The 16,247-nt window shown below is 45.2% G+C and overlaps 1 protein-coding gene across 1 annotated transcript in view; it reads right to left on the bottom strand.

The window, feature by feature from the left end:
• Positions 1 to 14,686, bottom strand: part of LOC149067680 (meteorin-like protein) — a 44,382-nt gene extending 29,696 nt beyond the window's left edge. Inside the window, exon 1 of the mRNA XM_089252142.1 lies at positions 14,288 to 14,686. Coding sequence (XP_089108268.1) covers positions 14,288 to 14,397 — 110 coding nt within the window. The 5' untranslated portion in view covers positions 14,398 to 14,686. The remainder of the gene's footprint in view (positions 1 to 14,287) is intronic.
• Between the last annotated feature and the right edge of the window lie 1,561 nt (positions 14,687 to 16,247).

Here is a 16,247-nt window from a genome sequence, read left to right as displayed (position 1 = left end):
GCGATATATGACTGGAGTTGGTGTGGGGTAAAGTAGCCCCATCAGCCCCACACAGTAATGTTTCAATATCGGTCAAATAAAGGCGAAGAAAGAATTTATGTTCTCACTTGTCCGGGGTCTGAAGCACAAGAAACCCCCTCACACTCCCCTAATTTCTGCCTTGAGAAGCTTGGAGTAAAATTTTGGCAAGCCCGTAGCCCGCCCTCTCGGGGCAGACATTTCCTTGTGGCCCCTTGAAAAAGTAATCTGGCATAATATTAAAAACAGTAAAATAATTCTGGACCAAAACGAAAAAAAAAAAAAAACATGGATTGTTTCTTTAAAAGCGGGACGTATGGTCAAGAAGTACATTACATTATCGGTTTAAAAACATCGAGCCCCTTTGCTAAAGCCTCCCCCCCCCCGCAGTCTTCCACCAAGGCCGTCTTTGGGGGCGGCACATGAGGTTTTGCACCCTGGCGGCATGTGAGCTAGAGCCGCCCTTGATTCGGTATAAAGAAAATTCACCGACAACAATTCACCGCCGGAAAATTAACCTGCCCGCTAGGAAAATACACCGACAACAGTTCGATGCGAGGGAGTGAGCGATTGAGTTACTGAGTCAGTGAGTGAGTGATTAAGTGAGCGAGCAAGTGAGTCACCTAGTGATTAAGTGAATGATCTAGAGAGTGAGTGATCTGGTGAGCTACTGAGTCAGTGAGTGACTAGTGATTAAGTGAATGATCAAGTGAGTGAGCTACTGAGTAAAAGTGAGTGACCTACTGAGTAAAAGTGAATGATTTAGTGAGTGGGCTACTGAGTAAAAGTGAGTGAGCTACTGAGTAAAAGTGAGTGACCTAGTGAGTGAGCTACTGAGTAAAAGTGAGTGAGCTATTGAGTAAAAGTGAGTGACCTAGTGAGTGAGCTACTGAGTAAAAGTGAGTGACCTAGAGATTAAGTGAATGATCTAGTGAATGAGTAAGGTTAATTTTCCTAGCGGTGAATTGTTGTCGGTGAATTTTCCGGACACGCCCCGATTCATATGGAAATAATTATCCTTTTTAAGTGCATATTTGCATATTTTAGCTTTTTTAAGTGCATATTTTAGCTTTTTTAAGTGCATATTTTAGCTTTTTTTAAGTGCATATTTTAGCTTTTTTTAAGTGCATATTTGCATATTTTTACTGCATATTTTGCCACTTTTTAGGTGCATATAATCCGGGCTCTAGTCATTACTTTTGTGAGAAATGAGTAGTTTTGTGGGAAGCGAAATAATCTAGTTGATTTTACACAAAAGAAATGAAATTTATGGCTTCCCGCATTTTTTTGTATTTTGTAAAGGGTATCCGTTTTTCGGATCCGGAATTTTGTGAAGGGTACGGAAAACGGACTCAAATTTTGGCTGGACAGACCCCCCCCCCCCGATAAGGTTTCACGTTCTGCACTCACAGCAACGTTTCGGTGGCGGACTCGTGCAGAGGCGCGTTTATGGTTCTCTGCCGCCTGTGGGGGCTACACGAATTTTGTAGCTCCCCCCCCCCTTCCATTCTAGGCTAACTTTCTTGACTATTTGCTGGAATTCGCCACCCCCCCCCCTTGCTTTAACCCGCGCTTGGCCTAACTCCCTCCCTCCCTGAAAGTGCACCCGTGCTGAAGTCATTCATTTAGTCATGCTTGCACACTGTTTTGGTCACTCACATACTTGCACAGTGTTTTGGTCACTCACATGCTTGCACGCGTTCTAGGTCACTCACTAACCTGATCTCTCCATTGTAGGTCACTCCGCTTGGTCATTCACATACTTGCAAACTCTATAGGTCGTATATACTGAACCCACGGCTTGCGGGTCAATCGTGACCCTCGGAGTCGTCTGATGTGGCTCCGCGACCTCAGACCTAATTTTATGAAAATGAACTAAGTGGCACATGACCAGATCGCTTAAGTGATCCGTGTTCATTTACGGTGGTACATTACAAATCACTTACGTGACTTGGGGCGCTAAATGAGATCACCTAAGTGGCCCGTAACACAGTTGCAGATGACTTAAGCAGCGCGCGACAAATTTACAAATTACTCAAGTGACTCGCGGTACATCTAAAGATTTTTCAAGCAGCCGCACGTGGTACATTTCCAAATCGCCTAAGTGTCCCACGGCACATTCACAGATCACATAAGTGACACGCGGCACATTTTACACATCACTTAAGTGACCTGGGGCATTATAACAGCCGGGGCAAAGTTCCAAATCCCATAAGCAACCCGCGACACGTTATCAAACCAATGAAGTGATCCGCACTCCAAAAGGTTTGAGCACCCTTGTCTAGGCATTGCCCCCACATGGGGGGGGGGGCGTGACAGGGCTCTAGCCCTGGGGACCGGGACGATTATCATAATTTGTTTGCTTTTTCATGCTATAAATTAACTACAGAAGGGGCCCATTAAAAGTCTGACCGAGGGGGCCCGCAAAAGATCCCAGCCTAGGGGCCCCGCTACAGGATGTGGGGGCCATGGCTCTAGGCCACTCTTTTGGTCGCTCACTAACCTAGTCCTTCGCCGTCTGTGGCAGAGGTGGATTTATTGAGGGTTATATACAAATTTCGCCGCCCTTCTCCCATTCCTTGACCACTCATTCCTCAAATTTGCCTCTCTGGGTTTGTCAATGCTGAAATAATGGGCTTTCAAGGAACCGAGATATCTCGTCAAAATGTCGCTTAAAGCAGGGCTGGACGAATCACGCACGCGAAAAAAAAAGCCGCCAGAACAATTTTTTAGGCGCAATGCTGAATAATAACACAGTCGAATCCCGTTATAGCAAACTCCAATAGACCGGAGAAATCACTTCGTTAACTTGAAATTTCGTTATAAAAAGGAATTCCACGTTTTTGCACATTGTTCATGTAAACTTATCTGAAGGAAAAGCAAAGTGTTCGTTAAAACGAGAATTTCGCTATAACGGTATAATCTTGGCTCAAGGGGGAGACTCAAATCCCCACCCACCTTTGCGTACGCCAATGCTTAGGCATCTCTATATAATTCAGTACAGAAATGTGATTTGGTGCAACCTTATTCTTTTGAATCTGAATTCATTTCCCGGGAGAGAAACCCCCTAATCATAACGTACCCCGCAGGGTCGTACTCAGGATCGACCTTTGCGGGAAAGGGGACAAAAGGCAAGAGGGAAAAAAATTAACCCCCCCCCCTTGAGAAAATTCTGCGTACGCCTATGGTGCGGGCCAATTCAGTGGATTGAAAACGTGTCGCGGGCCACTCAAGTAATCTGGAACAGAGCCGCAGGTGACTTGGGTGATCTGTAAAAGGTGGCTTGAGCCGCTTAAGTGCTCTGGAATTGTGCCGCAGTGATCCGCGGGTACGCAGCGAGTCACTTAAATGATTTGAGAATGTGCCGAGGGGCACGTTACTGATATTGATCTGCACTGAGGGTCATTCAAGTGATATGGAACTGCACTGAGGGCCACTCAAGTGATCTGCAAATATCCCGCGAGTCACTCAAATGATCTTTAAATATTCCGCGGTTCACCCAAGTGATCCGGGAATGTGCCCCGGCCCACTTGAGTGATACGGAACCGTAACGCGGATCACTTAAAGTGATCGAGGAATATGCCACGGCCCAGTTACATGATCTAGGAATCTGTGACGTCCACAACTCAAGCGATGTGGAAATGCACAGCGGGTCACTCGAGCGATCCGGAAAAATCTCCCGCTCAGTTAAATTTTACAAATTTAGGCTTAACGAACTGGCCGCACTTGGCCCGCGGGCCATGGGTTGAGCGCGTACGACCTACAAGCTGCAATCCTCTGCAGCCTCCTCAATACGGAAGCAGTGATTGTAACCTCTTCCGGCAAAATTTCCCTCAAAATAATTTCCCTTTTGACTAAATTTTCCCCACGCATTCCGAAAAATGTGCTACCACGTAGTGGGAAAAATGCGTAATCCAAGTATTTTGCAATAGAAAAGTATTGCCAAAAGCCCTGTATAATTATCATTGTATTAGAAAAGTATTGCACTGCATTAATTTCTATTTTTTTCAAAAAAAATTCTTTTGTTTGATGAACTCGCGAAATTTCCCACAAATGCTAAGAAATTTCCCACTAGGGCAAATTTTGGCCAACTTTTCCCACGAATATGGGAAATTTCCCATGAGTTACTCGTCACAGTGCGGAAGGGCAAGATAAGGCAAGACCAGCCAGAATCGAAGAGCAACATGCTCAACATAATGCCCTGTACATAGCAACGCACTGGGAGACTCTCTTCATTGTTCAAGCCCGAAGATTCTCGCGTCAATTTAGCCCGAGAAAATGCCGAGCTTGAATGGGTTTGGGAACAAACGAGGACATTCGGACAAAAAGCATCGCAAATGGAAAATGTTTTCTTCTTTCTTGGTCTATTTTATCCACAAGAAGCTACAATTTCTCTCCCCCCCACCCCTCTCAATTATCAGTGTTGTTGTTGTTGCACGTGCAAATCGCTCTTTGCCTCGAGCTCAACACTACACACAAACACACACACAAAACCGACCAACGATAATTGGTCCCAAATGAGTAGTGCCGCAGGGCTCGAGCCTTTCCCCACATCCATCCATTATTATTATAGTCATCATCATCATTCGCGGTCTCTTCTTCTCCGCCAAAAAAAAAAAAATGAGGAATTTCTACAAGAATTTCTAGAAATTGGGAAGAAGAACACATGCACATTATGGCGACGATTATTATGCTCCATCATGGTTTCTTTTTTTGTGTGTGTCATTATGAAAGGAAGGCCCGGGGACGGAAATGAGACCAGATTGACCACAAGGAATTACACGTGTATTCGGAATTTTATGCTTTTTCTTTCTTCAATGGCTTTTATTGCGGAAACGAAAATGAGTTCCTGTGAGAGCGGCCACCAAAATTATCGCGGTATGACCAGGGGGGAGGCCGAACTCGAGCGAAGGGTGCAGCCGCACCGGGCCGCTACATTTTTAGGGGCAGCAAAAAATGGAGCAAAAACACTTCAATTTCATAATTTGACTTCTGACTTCTTAACAAACTGATAGCTCTGTCCAAGGCTAAGAACCCTCAATTTTCAGACATAACCTATTTTTAAAGTTATGACAGCCCCCCCCCCCCAATTCCAAACAAGAGGAAGGGTTCAGATGTTTCTGGTGTCTCGGGCGCTGGCCCACAGAGGGGGCACTAAATTCTTCCTTATTAACCACTTGGTCAAAATTACGCGAGAGAGAGGCAAAATTCATGCTTGCTCCGGCTGAAAGAGTTTAGTTTCAGCCCAGGGTAGAGATAATCGGTTCTGTAGCTCCGACAAACCCCCTCCCACTACGGCTTCCTGCATATAGATATTCTAAAAAGAGTGGTGGTTTTAACGGGAACACTCGCAAATGTTCTCACTGGGCAGCGAGTATTAATGTCCAAATTTATTTCCGAATGGCTTTTTTTATATAACCATGAAATATTAGTTTGATGGTGTCATTCATGTAAACCTGGCGTGTACTTGGGGAATAGGAATACCAGTTATGGGGTCATTCAAGTATTACGTCAGCATCGGGGGGGGGGGGTGTTCGGATTTGCTGACAGGGGGAGGGGAAGGGGGTTTGAAGGTTGCTTACGTCATCAACCACTCCCTTTTTGAAGATATGAAATACAGTAAAACCTCGTTAAGTCGTCACCCTGATAAGTCGTCACTCCGGTTAAGTCGTCATTTTTCTTCAGACCCTTCCAGCTCTCATAGACCACAATGTTATTAAACCCTCGTTTACTCGTCGCTAATTTCGGTTAAGTCGTCACTATGAAAAAGTTTGAGAAAAAGGAACAAACTATTTTTATGGCTCCCATTAAAAAAAGAGCTTGTTAACGGCATTGCCATGTGCTTAAAAGTCACCATAAAATCCTATATATACCCAAACGGAACAGTTTAAGTAACGAAAGTTACGCTGGGGAAGTTCATTTGCCTAATAAGGTTTTTGGAACGTTGAGGACTGTTCAGGCTGGATCTCATTTCTGCCTGGGCTCCACTAGAGAAACTGGACAAAACGCGAGACACCCAAGCTCTGTCGCAAGAAGCAACGTAAGCACTTCGCCTCAGGGGCATCTCCGGCAAAACCAAAATTTATTGATATGTCAAAGATTACATAAAGGAAATCAAAAATTATGTAAATCGAAGAATCAAATTAATCAAGTTAAAGTCAAAGGGCAACGCGGCTACGGATAATAAATAATCATAGAAAGCATGGACTCTACTAATTTAGGGCTTGAAATTTAAACAAAATATCTTTGATGTTGAAAAAAATTAGACATTCTTTCCCAAGTTGAGGTCTTCTCAAGGAAACAGTTATTTTCCGGATATTATGCTGAGGTGAGCTCGGAAAGAAAAGTCATCACGTCTCCGCCGGGACTCGAACCTAGGCCCTCTTGCATACCGGGCAAGCATGCTACCATCTACACCACTGGAGACACCTTCCTAATTTCACGCACTGTGTCGTGAGGCGCTGAAGTAGAGGCATTAGTAGCCTCTCTTAACTTCAGGAAATGGCCCCTGGGTGGGACGGTTTTAGAGAGATATAGAGGTCTTCTGTTTACTTTCCCTGCCCAGGCCCCCCCCCCTCCACCAAGTCAAAAGTGTTCGAGATTGCTTTGTAGTTGCATCATGAACTACTGATGAAGAATTCAAACACTAAAATTTAATTTGACGTATATGTAAAATTAATGTGCAATAGAGAGTTCTGTTATAAAGAAAAGCTACTTATTCTAACAGTTGCTCTGTTAGTCTATAAATTACTAGTATAAATCAAAGTGTACAGTACATTTCACCACAATAATTTAAGTAATAAGAGATAAAAAAGATAAAAAAATTGCTATTATTTTTTCTTTCGCAATCTAGAAATTTTATTAATATTGTTATTTCGATTCATACTTTAATAAATGTCATACATTGCACATTAAAACTGACGGAACTCCTCTTAAGATCGTGTCACTCCGCTTAAGCAGTCATAATTTTTCGATAACTTGAGGTGACGACTTATCGAGGTTTTACTGTATTTTAAGCTGCTGACGAAATTTTGCTGACAAAGGTGTGGGGGGGGGGTCAAAAATGGCTGAAAATCTGCTTACGGAATACTTGAATGGCCCCTATACAACCCGTTACAGGACCGCAAGGATGCTTTCTTTTGCACCGGGCCAAAGTTCCTGGGTACATTGTCGTACGCACCCCCCCCCCCTCTTTTGAGATAGGATTATAGTGTTATTTTGCAGGAAAAAACGTAGACATCCCTCTCAGAAGGGGAAAAAAATCGGAAACCCCCCCCCCTCGAGAAAATTCTGCGTACGCCTATGCCTGGGTACGACCCTCAAATTTTCAATGTGCATATGCAGGAGCGGTCATAAAATAACTTTGCCGATATACAAGCCCCTCTAGCCGTCGCAAAAATCAACTACAGTAGGACTTCTACATTCCCCCCCCCCCCCCCGCGACACCCACAAGGCAGAAATAATTTGTGGACCGGCAACAAATAAATGGGAGAAATAATTTGCTACCGGCACAGTCCGTGGACCGGTGTAAGTGCCTCTAGAAATGAGTAAAAAGCTTGCGAACCAACCCCCCCCCCTCGGAATATATTCTGTGAGGGAAAAAAATCCGTGATTTACGCGTTTTTTTTCCACCAATGCTTAATTATTTTCCGCGTACCCCTGATAGAACCTCTGTAAGCACTTCCAACGTGTATGACACGTCGGGAACCGCTGATCAAATATTCCGCAAAAGCGCGGATACAGCGGGGAAGGGGGTGATCGCGCCTCTCATAAGAGCGGAATAATATGGGGGAAATTAGTCTGTACAATAAAATACAGGCTGATCTGATGCACCTACACAATAAGTCGCTTCACCGACAAATCGCCCTAGATCCATCTACTCCGATACATTCGAAACTGAAGATGCATGCCTTCACTTCGTTCACAGCTGAAGATGTCTGCCTTCACTCCATTTGAATCTGAAGATGTCTGCCTTCACTCCATTTGAATCTGAAGATATCCACCTCTACTCTATTCACAGATGAAAATGTCCGCCTCCACTCCATCCACACCTGAAAATGTCTTCCTTCATCTCATTTGAATCTGAAGATGACTGCCATTCACAGCTGAAAATGTATAATTTCATTCCATTCACAGCTGAAAATGTCCGCCTCCACTCCATTCACAGCTGAAAATGTCCACTTTCACTCCATTCACAGCTGAAAATCTCTACCTTCACTCCGTCCATTCATAGCTAAAAATGTCTGCCGTCACTCCATTTCGAATTTGAAGGTGCCTGCCTCAGCTCCTCTCTGCCTTTTGCTCAAGTGCGGTGGGGAATAGGAGCGACCACCCTTCCGAAGAGCCGCCGCCTCCACTCCATTCACAGCTGAAAATGTCCACTTTCACTCCATTCACAGCTGAAAATCTCTACCTTCACTCCGTCCATTCATAGCTAAAAATGTCTGCCGTCACTCCATTTCGAATTTGAAGGTGCCTGCCTCAGCTCCTCTCTGCCTTTTGCTCAAGTGCGGTGGGGAATAGGAGCGACCACCCTTCCGAAGAGCCGCCGCCTCCACTCCATTCACAGCTGAAAATGTCCACTTTCACTCCATTCACAGCTGAAAATCTCTACCTTCACTCCCTCCATTCATAGCTAAAAATGTCTGCCGTCACTCCATTTTGAATCTGAAGGTGCCTGCCTCAGCTCCTCTCTGCCTTTTGCTCAAGTGCGGTGGGGAATAGGAGCGACCACCCTTCCGAAGAGCCGAATAATAAAGGAAAATCTGTCTATCACGTAAAACAGCCTACAGGAGGATAAAACGAACTTATACGATTCGCCCCTCTCCCGTCACATCGACCTGGATCCGCGCCCGATTATGCACTAAAGCCAGGTTATATTAAGCAATAAGAGGATTGAATAAAAAGCAAAAAAATTCAAGGGAAATTCTATTTACAATATAAACACACAAGAAATTGATTTTTACAGCAAGTTCCAATCCAGGTGGGAAATTTGTTGGGGGGGGGGGTCTTCTGTATTTCCCTATAACCCAGCGGTTCTCAACTGGTGCACCGTGTGCACTTCCCAGGGGCTCCGCGGCGACTCAAGGAAAATACAATAGATCGGTAAATTTCATAGATAAATAAAAAACGGGCTCCGCCATAGAAATTATATACAAAAAAGGGCTCCGCGGGTAAAAAAAAGGTTGAGAACCGCTGCTATAACCTGAATGTCATATTCAACAATGTCTCTAAGGCTGGTATTACGCTACGCTATAAAACTTTTTGATGAAAATTCTTTTATAAAACTTGAAAAATGAAACCAATAAACACATCTGTTACATTCGAGCGAACTTAACTGATCCGCCTATTGGTTGCATTTTTCGAGTTTTGTAAACGAACTTTTATAAAACTTTTATAGTGCAATCCCGGCCTAGGATGCTGGTACTCTGATTCTTTCAAACTGATCTCCATTGATTTTTTCTTTGATGTAGTCAAAAATGTGAGGAATTCCAAGAGATCATTCCTAAGATTAGTTCCTCTCATATACCCCATGGTGCTTTAGTAAACCTTCTAAGAATATTTGAAGATTTTTTGTATTCATTTTGCACGAATGTGACCATGCAGGAGACGCATATAACATGGTTGGTCTGAGAATGGTTTCGAATAAAATTATTTTGTTTTTGAGGGATAGTTTTGCTTGAGGGAATGTGATTTTGTTCAGCATTCCTGAAACTCTGTTTTATTTTTGACAAATTCAATGTGTGGTGTGAATGAGGAGGTTTTTATTTAGAATGCGTTGAATATTTCCAGTGAAATATGGTTTCCGATTGAAGTAGCCGAGAAATCAATCGATCCATCACCAAAACAAACTCGGAAAAGGCATCGACTTGGCTCGCTGGCAAGTCACGCGACTCCTCTTAAAGCGGAATCGCATGTCGCATCAAAGCAAAGAGAGACAAATGAAAGACATCAGCACATCCAACAGCCAAAAACAACGCCAGTCACAAGACTGACTCAACGCCATAGCAATTTCTCTCGCAGTCAAAACAGAATCGACCCCACCCCCCCCCCCCCGAACAATTGGAAACCCTTCACTGAACACAGAATGCATTCGTCATATTACGTGGACGCGAGGAATCAAATTACGTCTGTCTATTGTGTGTGTGTGTCCAATGATGTCGCGGGGAAAAAAGACAACAAACAAAACCAAGTAATAAGCCACGGTAAGAACGGTCTATAGGAAACCCGTCGATTAAACTTCTTCAGTTTCTTATCTATGCATGATCGGGATCCGTTATTGTTTTTTTCCGAGCCGTGAATATAGATACGAGAAACCGCCAAATTTGTTTTTCGGTAACTATATAAAAAGGGTTCCATTCGAGTGTTACGTCAACAACAATGGGGGGGGGGGAAGGAGGAGGGGTTCCCACATTTGCTGACTTCTGATGACAAGGGGGAGGGGGACTGAGGCCATTTGACCTGGGGTGCATTGCCATTGGCTTTTAAGGGGAGGCTTATAGGGCGGCAAATTTGAAGAATGAGCGGCCACACAATTTGCATAAGCCCAAAAGGTTGGTAAAAGCATCATGCCCCCCTCCATACAAGGCTCCAGCCCCTGGGGTCCGGGACAATTTACACAATTTTTTTGCTTTTCACGCTATAAATTCATCTAAAGGGGCCCGTGAAAGTCTGGTCGAGGGGCCTACAAAAGATCCCAGCCTAGGGGAATCTGCTCCAGGATGTGGGGGAAAAAAGTGAGACCTATAGAGTGAGGAAACATGGGTATGATCAAAAGAGTGAGCTAGAAAGTGCGGGACAAGGTCAATGAGCGACCAAAAGAGTGGCCCCCAACGAGTTTGCAAGAATGTGCAAGCACGTCATTAAGCAAAAGAGTGACCTAGCGCGTGTGCAAGCCTGTGAATGACCAGAAGAAATGTGTCCTAGGGAGCTAGGGACAAGGTCAGTGAGCGATCATAAGCGTTTGAAGGCATGTGAATGACCAAAATAGTGGCCTAAAAAGCAGTGGGGGGGGGGAGCAGGGTTGCCGTGGATGCTCGAGCGCCCACGGTAATTCGTGGCGCGAAAAGCATAGATCGCCCGCCTCTGCCGAGGCAGCGAGGAATTAGGTCAGTGAGTGACCAAACGAGAGTTTGTAAGTACGGGAGCGGACAAAAGAGCGCGCAGACACGTATGCGACCAACAGAGTGACCTTGATTGTGTGCGCAAGCAACGTGACGAGAAGGTCCTACAGAGCAGTGGTTCGCAACCTTGACAAGCCCCCGCGGCCCGGTTTCATTCACTTTTGTGAGTGGAAGGCCCCCGGTCAAACACAAGACCAACGGAAAATGAATGAGAAAAAAAAAATGAAACGGCTGATCACACTCGCGGCCCGGTATGAATGATGTCAGTGCCCGGTACCGGGCCGCGGCTGAGAAGCACTGCTGAGAGTAAGGGAGATCAGGTGAGTGAGTGACAAAAAGAGTGACCCCACAGAGTGTGGGAGCATGGGAATGACCAAAAAAAAGTGACCTAGGGTGTGTATGAGCATGAGAGTGATGAAAAGAGTAACCCAGACAGACTTTCAAAAGAATGAAAACATACGTGAATGACCGAACGAGTGACCTAAGAGAGTGCGCGAGCATTGAAGCGGAGGGACCAAAAAGAGGTCACAAGAAATGCGAGTTCGTACAAATATGTAAATGACTATACGATTGACCCAAAGAGCGTGTGAGTGACAAAAACGAGTGACTCAGAGGCAGAGGCGTATTCACAGGGGCGTGGGCTAAGCGGGCCGCGCGCCCATGGTAGCAAATCTGGGGAGAATGAGACGTCAAGAAAATTAGACCAACGTGGATATGATGGGGGAAGGGCTTCAAAATCGCGTCATGGCGACTAGAAATCGGTATTGGCGCCTAAAATTTTCCAATTCTAAAAGGTTGCAAAAAAGAATTGGATTTCATTCATTACGCCACACCGCAAAAAATACCATGCTTGGCGCCTAATTTTTTTCCGATTTGCCAAGCCCTGCTCGTATATACCCTCCATATCTGGGGGGGTCCCTGGTTGCAAGTGAATTTGTACGCCCCACCACCGAAGCCAATGCGAATCAATTTTGGGTCGTGGCCCATGTGTTAAGGACCACCCCTTGCAGTGGGGGGGGGGGGGGTTGGAAAATAAGAAGTAAGCATGCAAATAGGACTAGACAAATATAGCAAATAATTTTGGCCCCAGAAAACATTTTTAGGCGCCAAAATGCAAATTTTGAGCTCTTTCAGGGTATAATGACCGTCTTTCACATTTCTAGGTATGCTAACATTCCAGACATTTTTGTTGTTGCTGCTCAGCCTGCAATTTCAGGAAAATTTTAGGCACAAAAACCAATTTTTTAGTCGCCATGGTGACCTGGCGCCTAGGATTTGTCCAACCCTGTGTGTATGTCACTCTTTTGGTCGCTCACTGCCCCTCATTTTCTAGAAGAGGCAATTATACATGTGTTGCAAATTTTGATTTTTTTTAACATTCTGGGGTAGCTCGGACCCACGCCAGGAATTACCGTGGGCGCTCGGGCATCCACGGCAACCCCTCCCCCCACTATTTTGGTCATTCACATGCCTGCACACGCTTATGATCGCTGGCGTTGTCCCTAGCTCTCTAGGGCACATTTCTTCTGGTCATTCATAGGCTTGCCACGCGCTAGGTCACTCTTTTGCTTAATGACGTGCTTGCACATTCTTGCAAACTCGTTGGGGGCCACTCTTTTGGTCGCTCATTGACCTGGTCCCACACTTTCAAGCTCACTCTTTTGATCACTCCCATGTTTCCTCACTCTATTGGTCACTTTTTTGGTCACATGCTTGCACACTCTTTACGTCACTCTTTTGGTCGCTCACTGATGTGTTCACACTCTCTAGGTCATTCCCACGCTCTCTCTCTATAGGACACTCTCTTGGTCACATGCTTGCACATACTTTAGGTCACTTTACTGACATGTTCACTCTCTAGGATACTCTTTTTCTCTCTGACATATTCACACTCACTAGGTCACTCTTTTTGGTCGCTCGCCAAATGTAATGACCACAAGAATGAGCTAAAAAGTGAGGGACGGGTCAGTGAATGACCTATATATGAGTGTATGTGAACACGTCAGTGAACAAGTAACCTAGAGCAGTGTTTCTTAACCGCCGAGGCCCAGTACCGGGGCCCCAACATTATTCCCACCGAGCCGTGTGTGATTCGCAGTTCATTTTCCCATTAATTTCTCGTTAGCTTAATAGTGAGGGATGAGGTCAGTGAGCGACCAAAAAGCGTGACTTTTCTATATGTTTGTGAATACTCTCTCTAGGCAACGCTTTTTGTGTGTGAGAACGGAAAATGAATCACTCACGGCTCGGTGTGACTAATGTTAGAGCCCGGCGGTTGAGAACCGCTGCTCTAAGTCACTCACTGATCTGGTCCCTCACTTTTTTAGCTCACTCTCTTGGTCATTCACATGCTCTAGGTCACTCTATTTTTTGTCATTCAAAGACTTGCATACGCTCTAGGTTAAGTCACTCCCTCGGTCTCCGAACTTTCCGCCCTGGGCCATTCAAGTATTACGTCAGCATGGTTGGGGGGAAGGGGGTTTCCCCGATCTGCTGACCTTTGATGACGAGGGGGGGGGGCGATTTGGATGATGCTTACGTCATCAACCACCTTTTTTGAAGAAAAGAAATATTCTTAATGGCATCTTTTATTCGGTGCGCCAAAAACGGAAAAAAACCTTTCGATAGTTATTGGGCACCTGGGAACTGTGTCGCGGGTTAAAGTGATCTTTGAATGTGAAAGTGATCTGTAAAGTTTGAGGCCTACTTCAATAATCTGAAAATGTGCCACGGGCCACTTAAATGCTCTGGAATTGTGCCGCCACGGGTCATTTAAGCGATTTGTAGAAATGCGCCGCTAAGTTTATTTAAAAAAAATTAGGTTGGGGGGGGGGGAAGCAGGCCTATGCTTTAAGACGGCACTGGTTAGGAGGTGGGGGGGGGGCAGGGCTGACGAAATTTTGGGGGCAATCAAAAATTTGCTGGCTTAATCCTTAAACGGCCCCTAACAGAGAAAGAATCTCCCCCCCCCCCCGTAAATCCACAAATAGAGGAACGTTACGATTTTTCTTGTAAAATTTCTTCTGGTATCACAAAAAAAATCGTAAAGTACCGATTATTTTAATAAGGCAAATTTTTGATAAGAGAAATACCCAAATACAAAAATACAGTGAAAATTTATAAACAAATAGAATTGTCTCTCTCACCTTCCGACCCAGTCACAAATATCCGAAGACGACCCACCGCAGACGGGTCTAGACTCGTTGAGGACGAACACGACCGCGAGCCAAAATGGAAGAAGAATCGAAGTAAACATCGTACATGGCACATTCCTTTCACTTGAACCACCTCAGCGCCACATAATCGGTAAGGTACCACAGACAATTCATTTCGTCCAATCGGATGGCATCGTGAATGACGGCAATTGATCCGCGATCGATTTCATTATCCTAATCCGATGAATTCAATACGCCAGGGTAGTCCGTATTCGGATGTATATGGCGATAATTTTTAGACACACATCTAGAGATCATTCAACGCGGAACTGATTAAACATCAACACAAACACAGTTCCGATACTGCCCCGTCACGAGTCACTTGCTCAACTGAAGCCAAAGCCGCTTTGACTGAAGCAAATAAAGTTTCTTTTCCCCAATCACCCCCCCACCCTCCCCCACCGCCATAACAAGTGGGTAAACAACCAATGAGAGACTTCTCGTCTGGAACTGATTGACCAATCGTATCTACGAAAAAGTACCTGATTCTCTCTCGTCCCTTTTCCCTCCCTTTTTTTTTGACCCGGTGTTTCCCTCAAGGTTTTCTCCTTTGCCCTCCTCTGTCAACATCGGGTATCGCCATCTGTGGCCGGATTAAGAAAACTGAAACATGGATCCGCCGGCATTCGAATTTTCGTGGATTTCGAAAGCACGGGGGGCCGTCTTGAAAGTATCATGGGACCCCGGGCCAAGTGGTTTTTCGGAGGCCCTACCTGGTAAATCCTAGAAAAAATTTCAACCGGATCTCATTTTTTTTGAGGCTCCTCTCGCTGCCTGGGTGCAGTGCCGTCTTAAGGGATGGGCCCACCCGGGCACGGCCCGGGTTCCTCAAGCGAAGAGGGGGCCTCACAAAAATGAGATCTGATTGAAATTTTCGAGAAGTTGTTTGTTAGGGCCTCAGAAAAATTAATTGACCCGGGGGCCCATGATACTGTTAAGACGGCATTGACGGGGGGGGGGGGTCCCCGGCAGTATCACCTTAACGCATGAAACCCAACCGGGCACGGCTCGGGAGCTTCACAAAAAAGGAATATACAGTCGAATCCCGTTATAACGAACTCCAAGAGACCGGAGAATTCATTTCTTTATAACGAAATTTCGTTATAAAGGAATTCCAGGTTTTGGCATTGTTCCTATGTACGCTAATCTGAGGGATTCGAAAAATGTTCGTTAAAACGAGATGTTCGCTATAACGGTATTCGTTAAAACGGAATTTGAGTGTAGTTTAAATTTTCGAAGGACATACACGTAAATTTGGCTGGTAGGGCCTAAGAAAAATCGCCTGGCCAGAGCCGTCTTAAGAGCGTCATGGGCACCCCGGCCAAGTGATTTTTTTGAGGCCCTACCTGGAAAATTCAAGAAAAATTCAACTTCTCGTTTTGCTGAGGACCTCCCCCTTTCCCTTGAGGCCCCGGACCGTGCCCGAGTGAGCCCATATTAAGGCGGCACTGCACTCTTAAGACGGTCCTGGCTTCCGGGAAAAGGGATATTTCTGAACTCCTCCCTTCGGGCAGGAAATGCTCTCCTAATAACTTGCATGAAAAATGCTCCCGGAAAAAGTTCACCATATTCTATTATTCTCAGGCCTTCCGGGTGGGACCAGGCCCGTAACTAGGCTGGGACAACCGGGGCTCCGAGCCGAATGGGGGCCTCATAAAATATACGTTTTTATTGTATAATAATAATAACCTTTCAATGGGCCTTAAAGGTTATTTTGCAGTGCCGTCTTGACGCATGAGCTTTCCACTCATTAAGTGGCCAGCTGGGCCTCACAAAAATGAGAACTAGTTGAAATTTTCGATAAATATGGGGCTCGAGAAGACACGATCCTGGTGAACCCAAACTTGATTCACGGGGGCTTCCGAGACGGGTCGTGGAAATACACTCACAG

Source organism: Pholcus phalangioides, unplaced genomic scaffold (genome assembly GCF_987345545.1).
Source record: "Pholcus phalangioides strain wild (caught in Gottingen) unplaced genomic scaffold, Ppha-v1.0 ptg000028l_1, whole genome shotgun sequence".
In the NCBI taxonomy this organism is placed as follows: domain Eukaryota; kingdom Metazoa; phylum Arthropoda; class Arachnida; order Araneae; family Pholcidae; genus Pholcus; species Pholcus phalangioides.
Note: the sequence above shows the minus strand (reverse complement) of the source record. Positions and strands in the feature narration are given on the sequence as shown.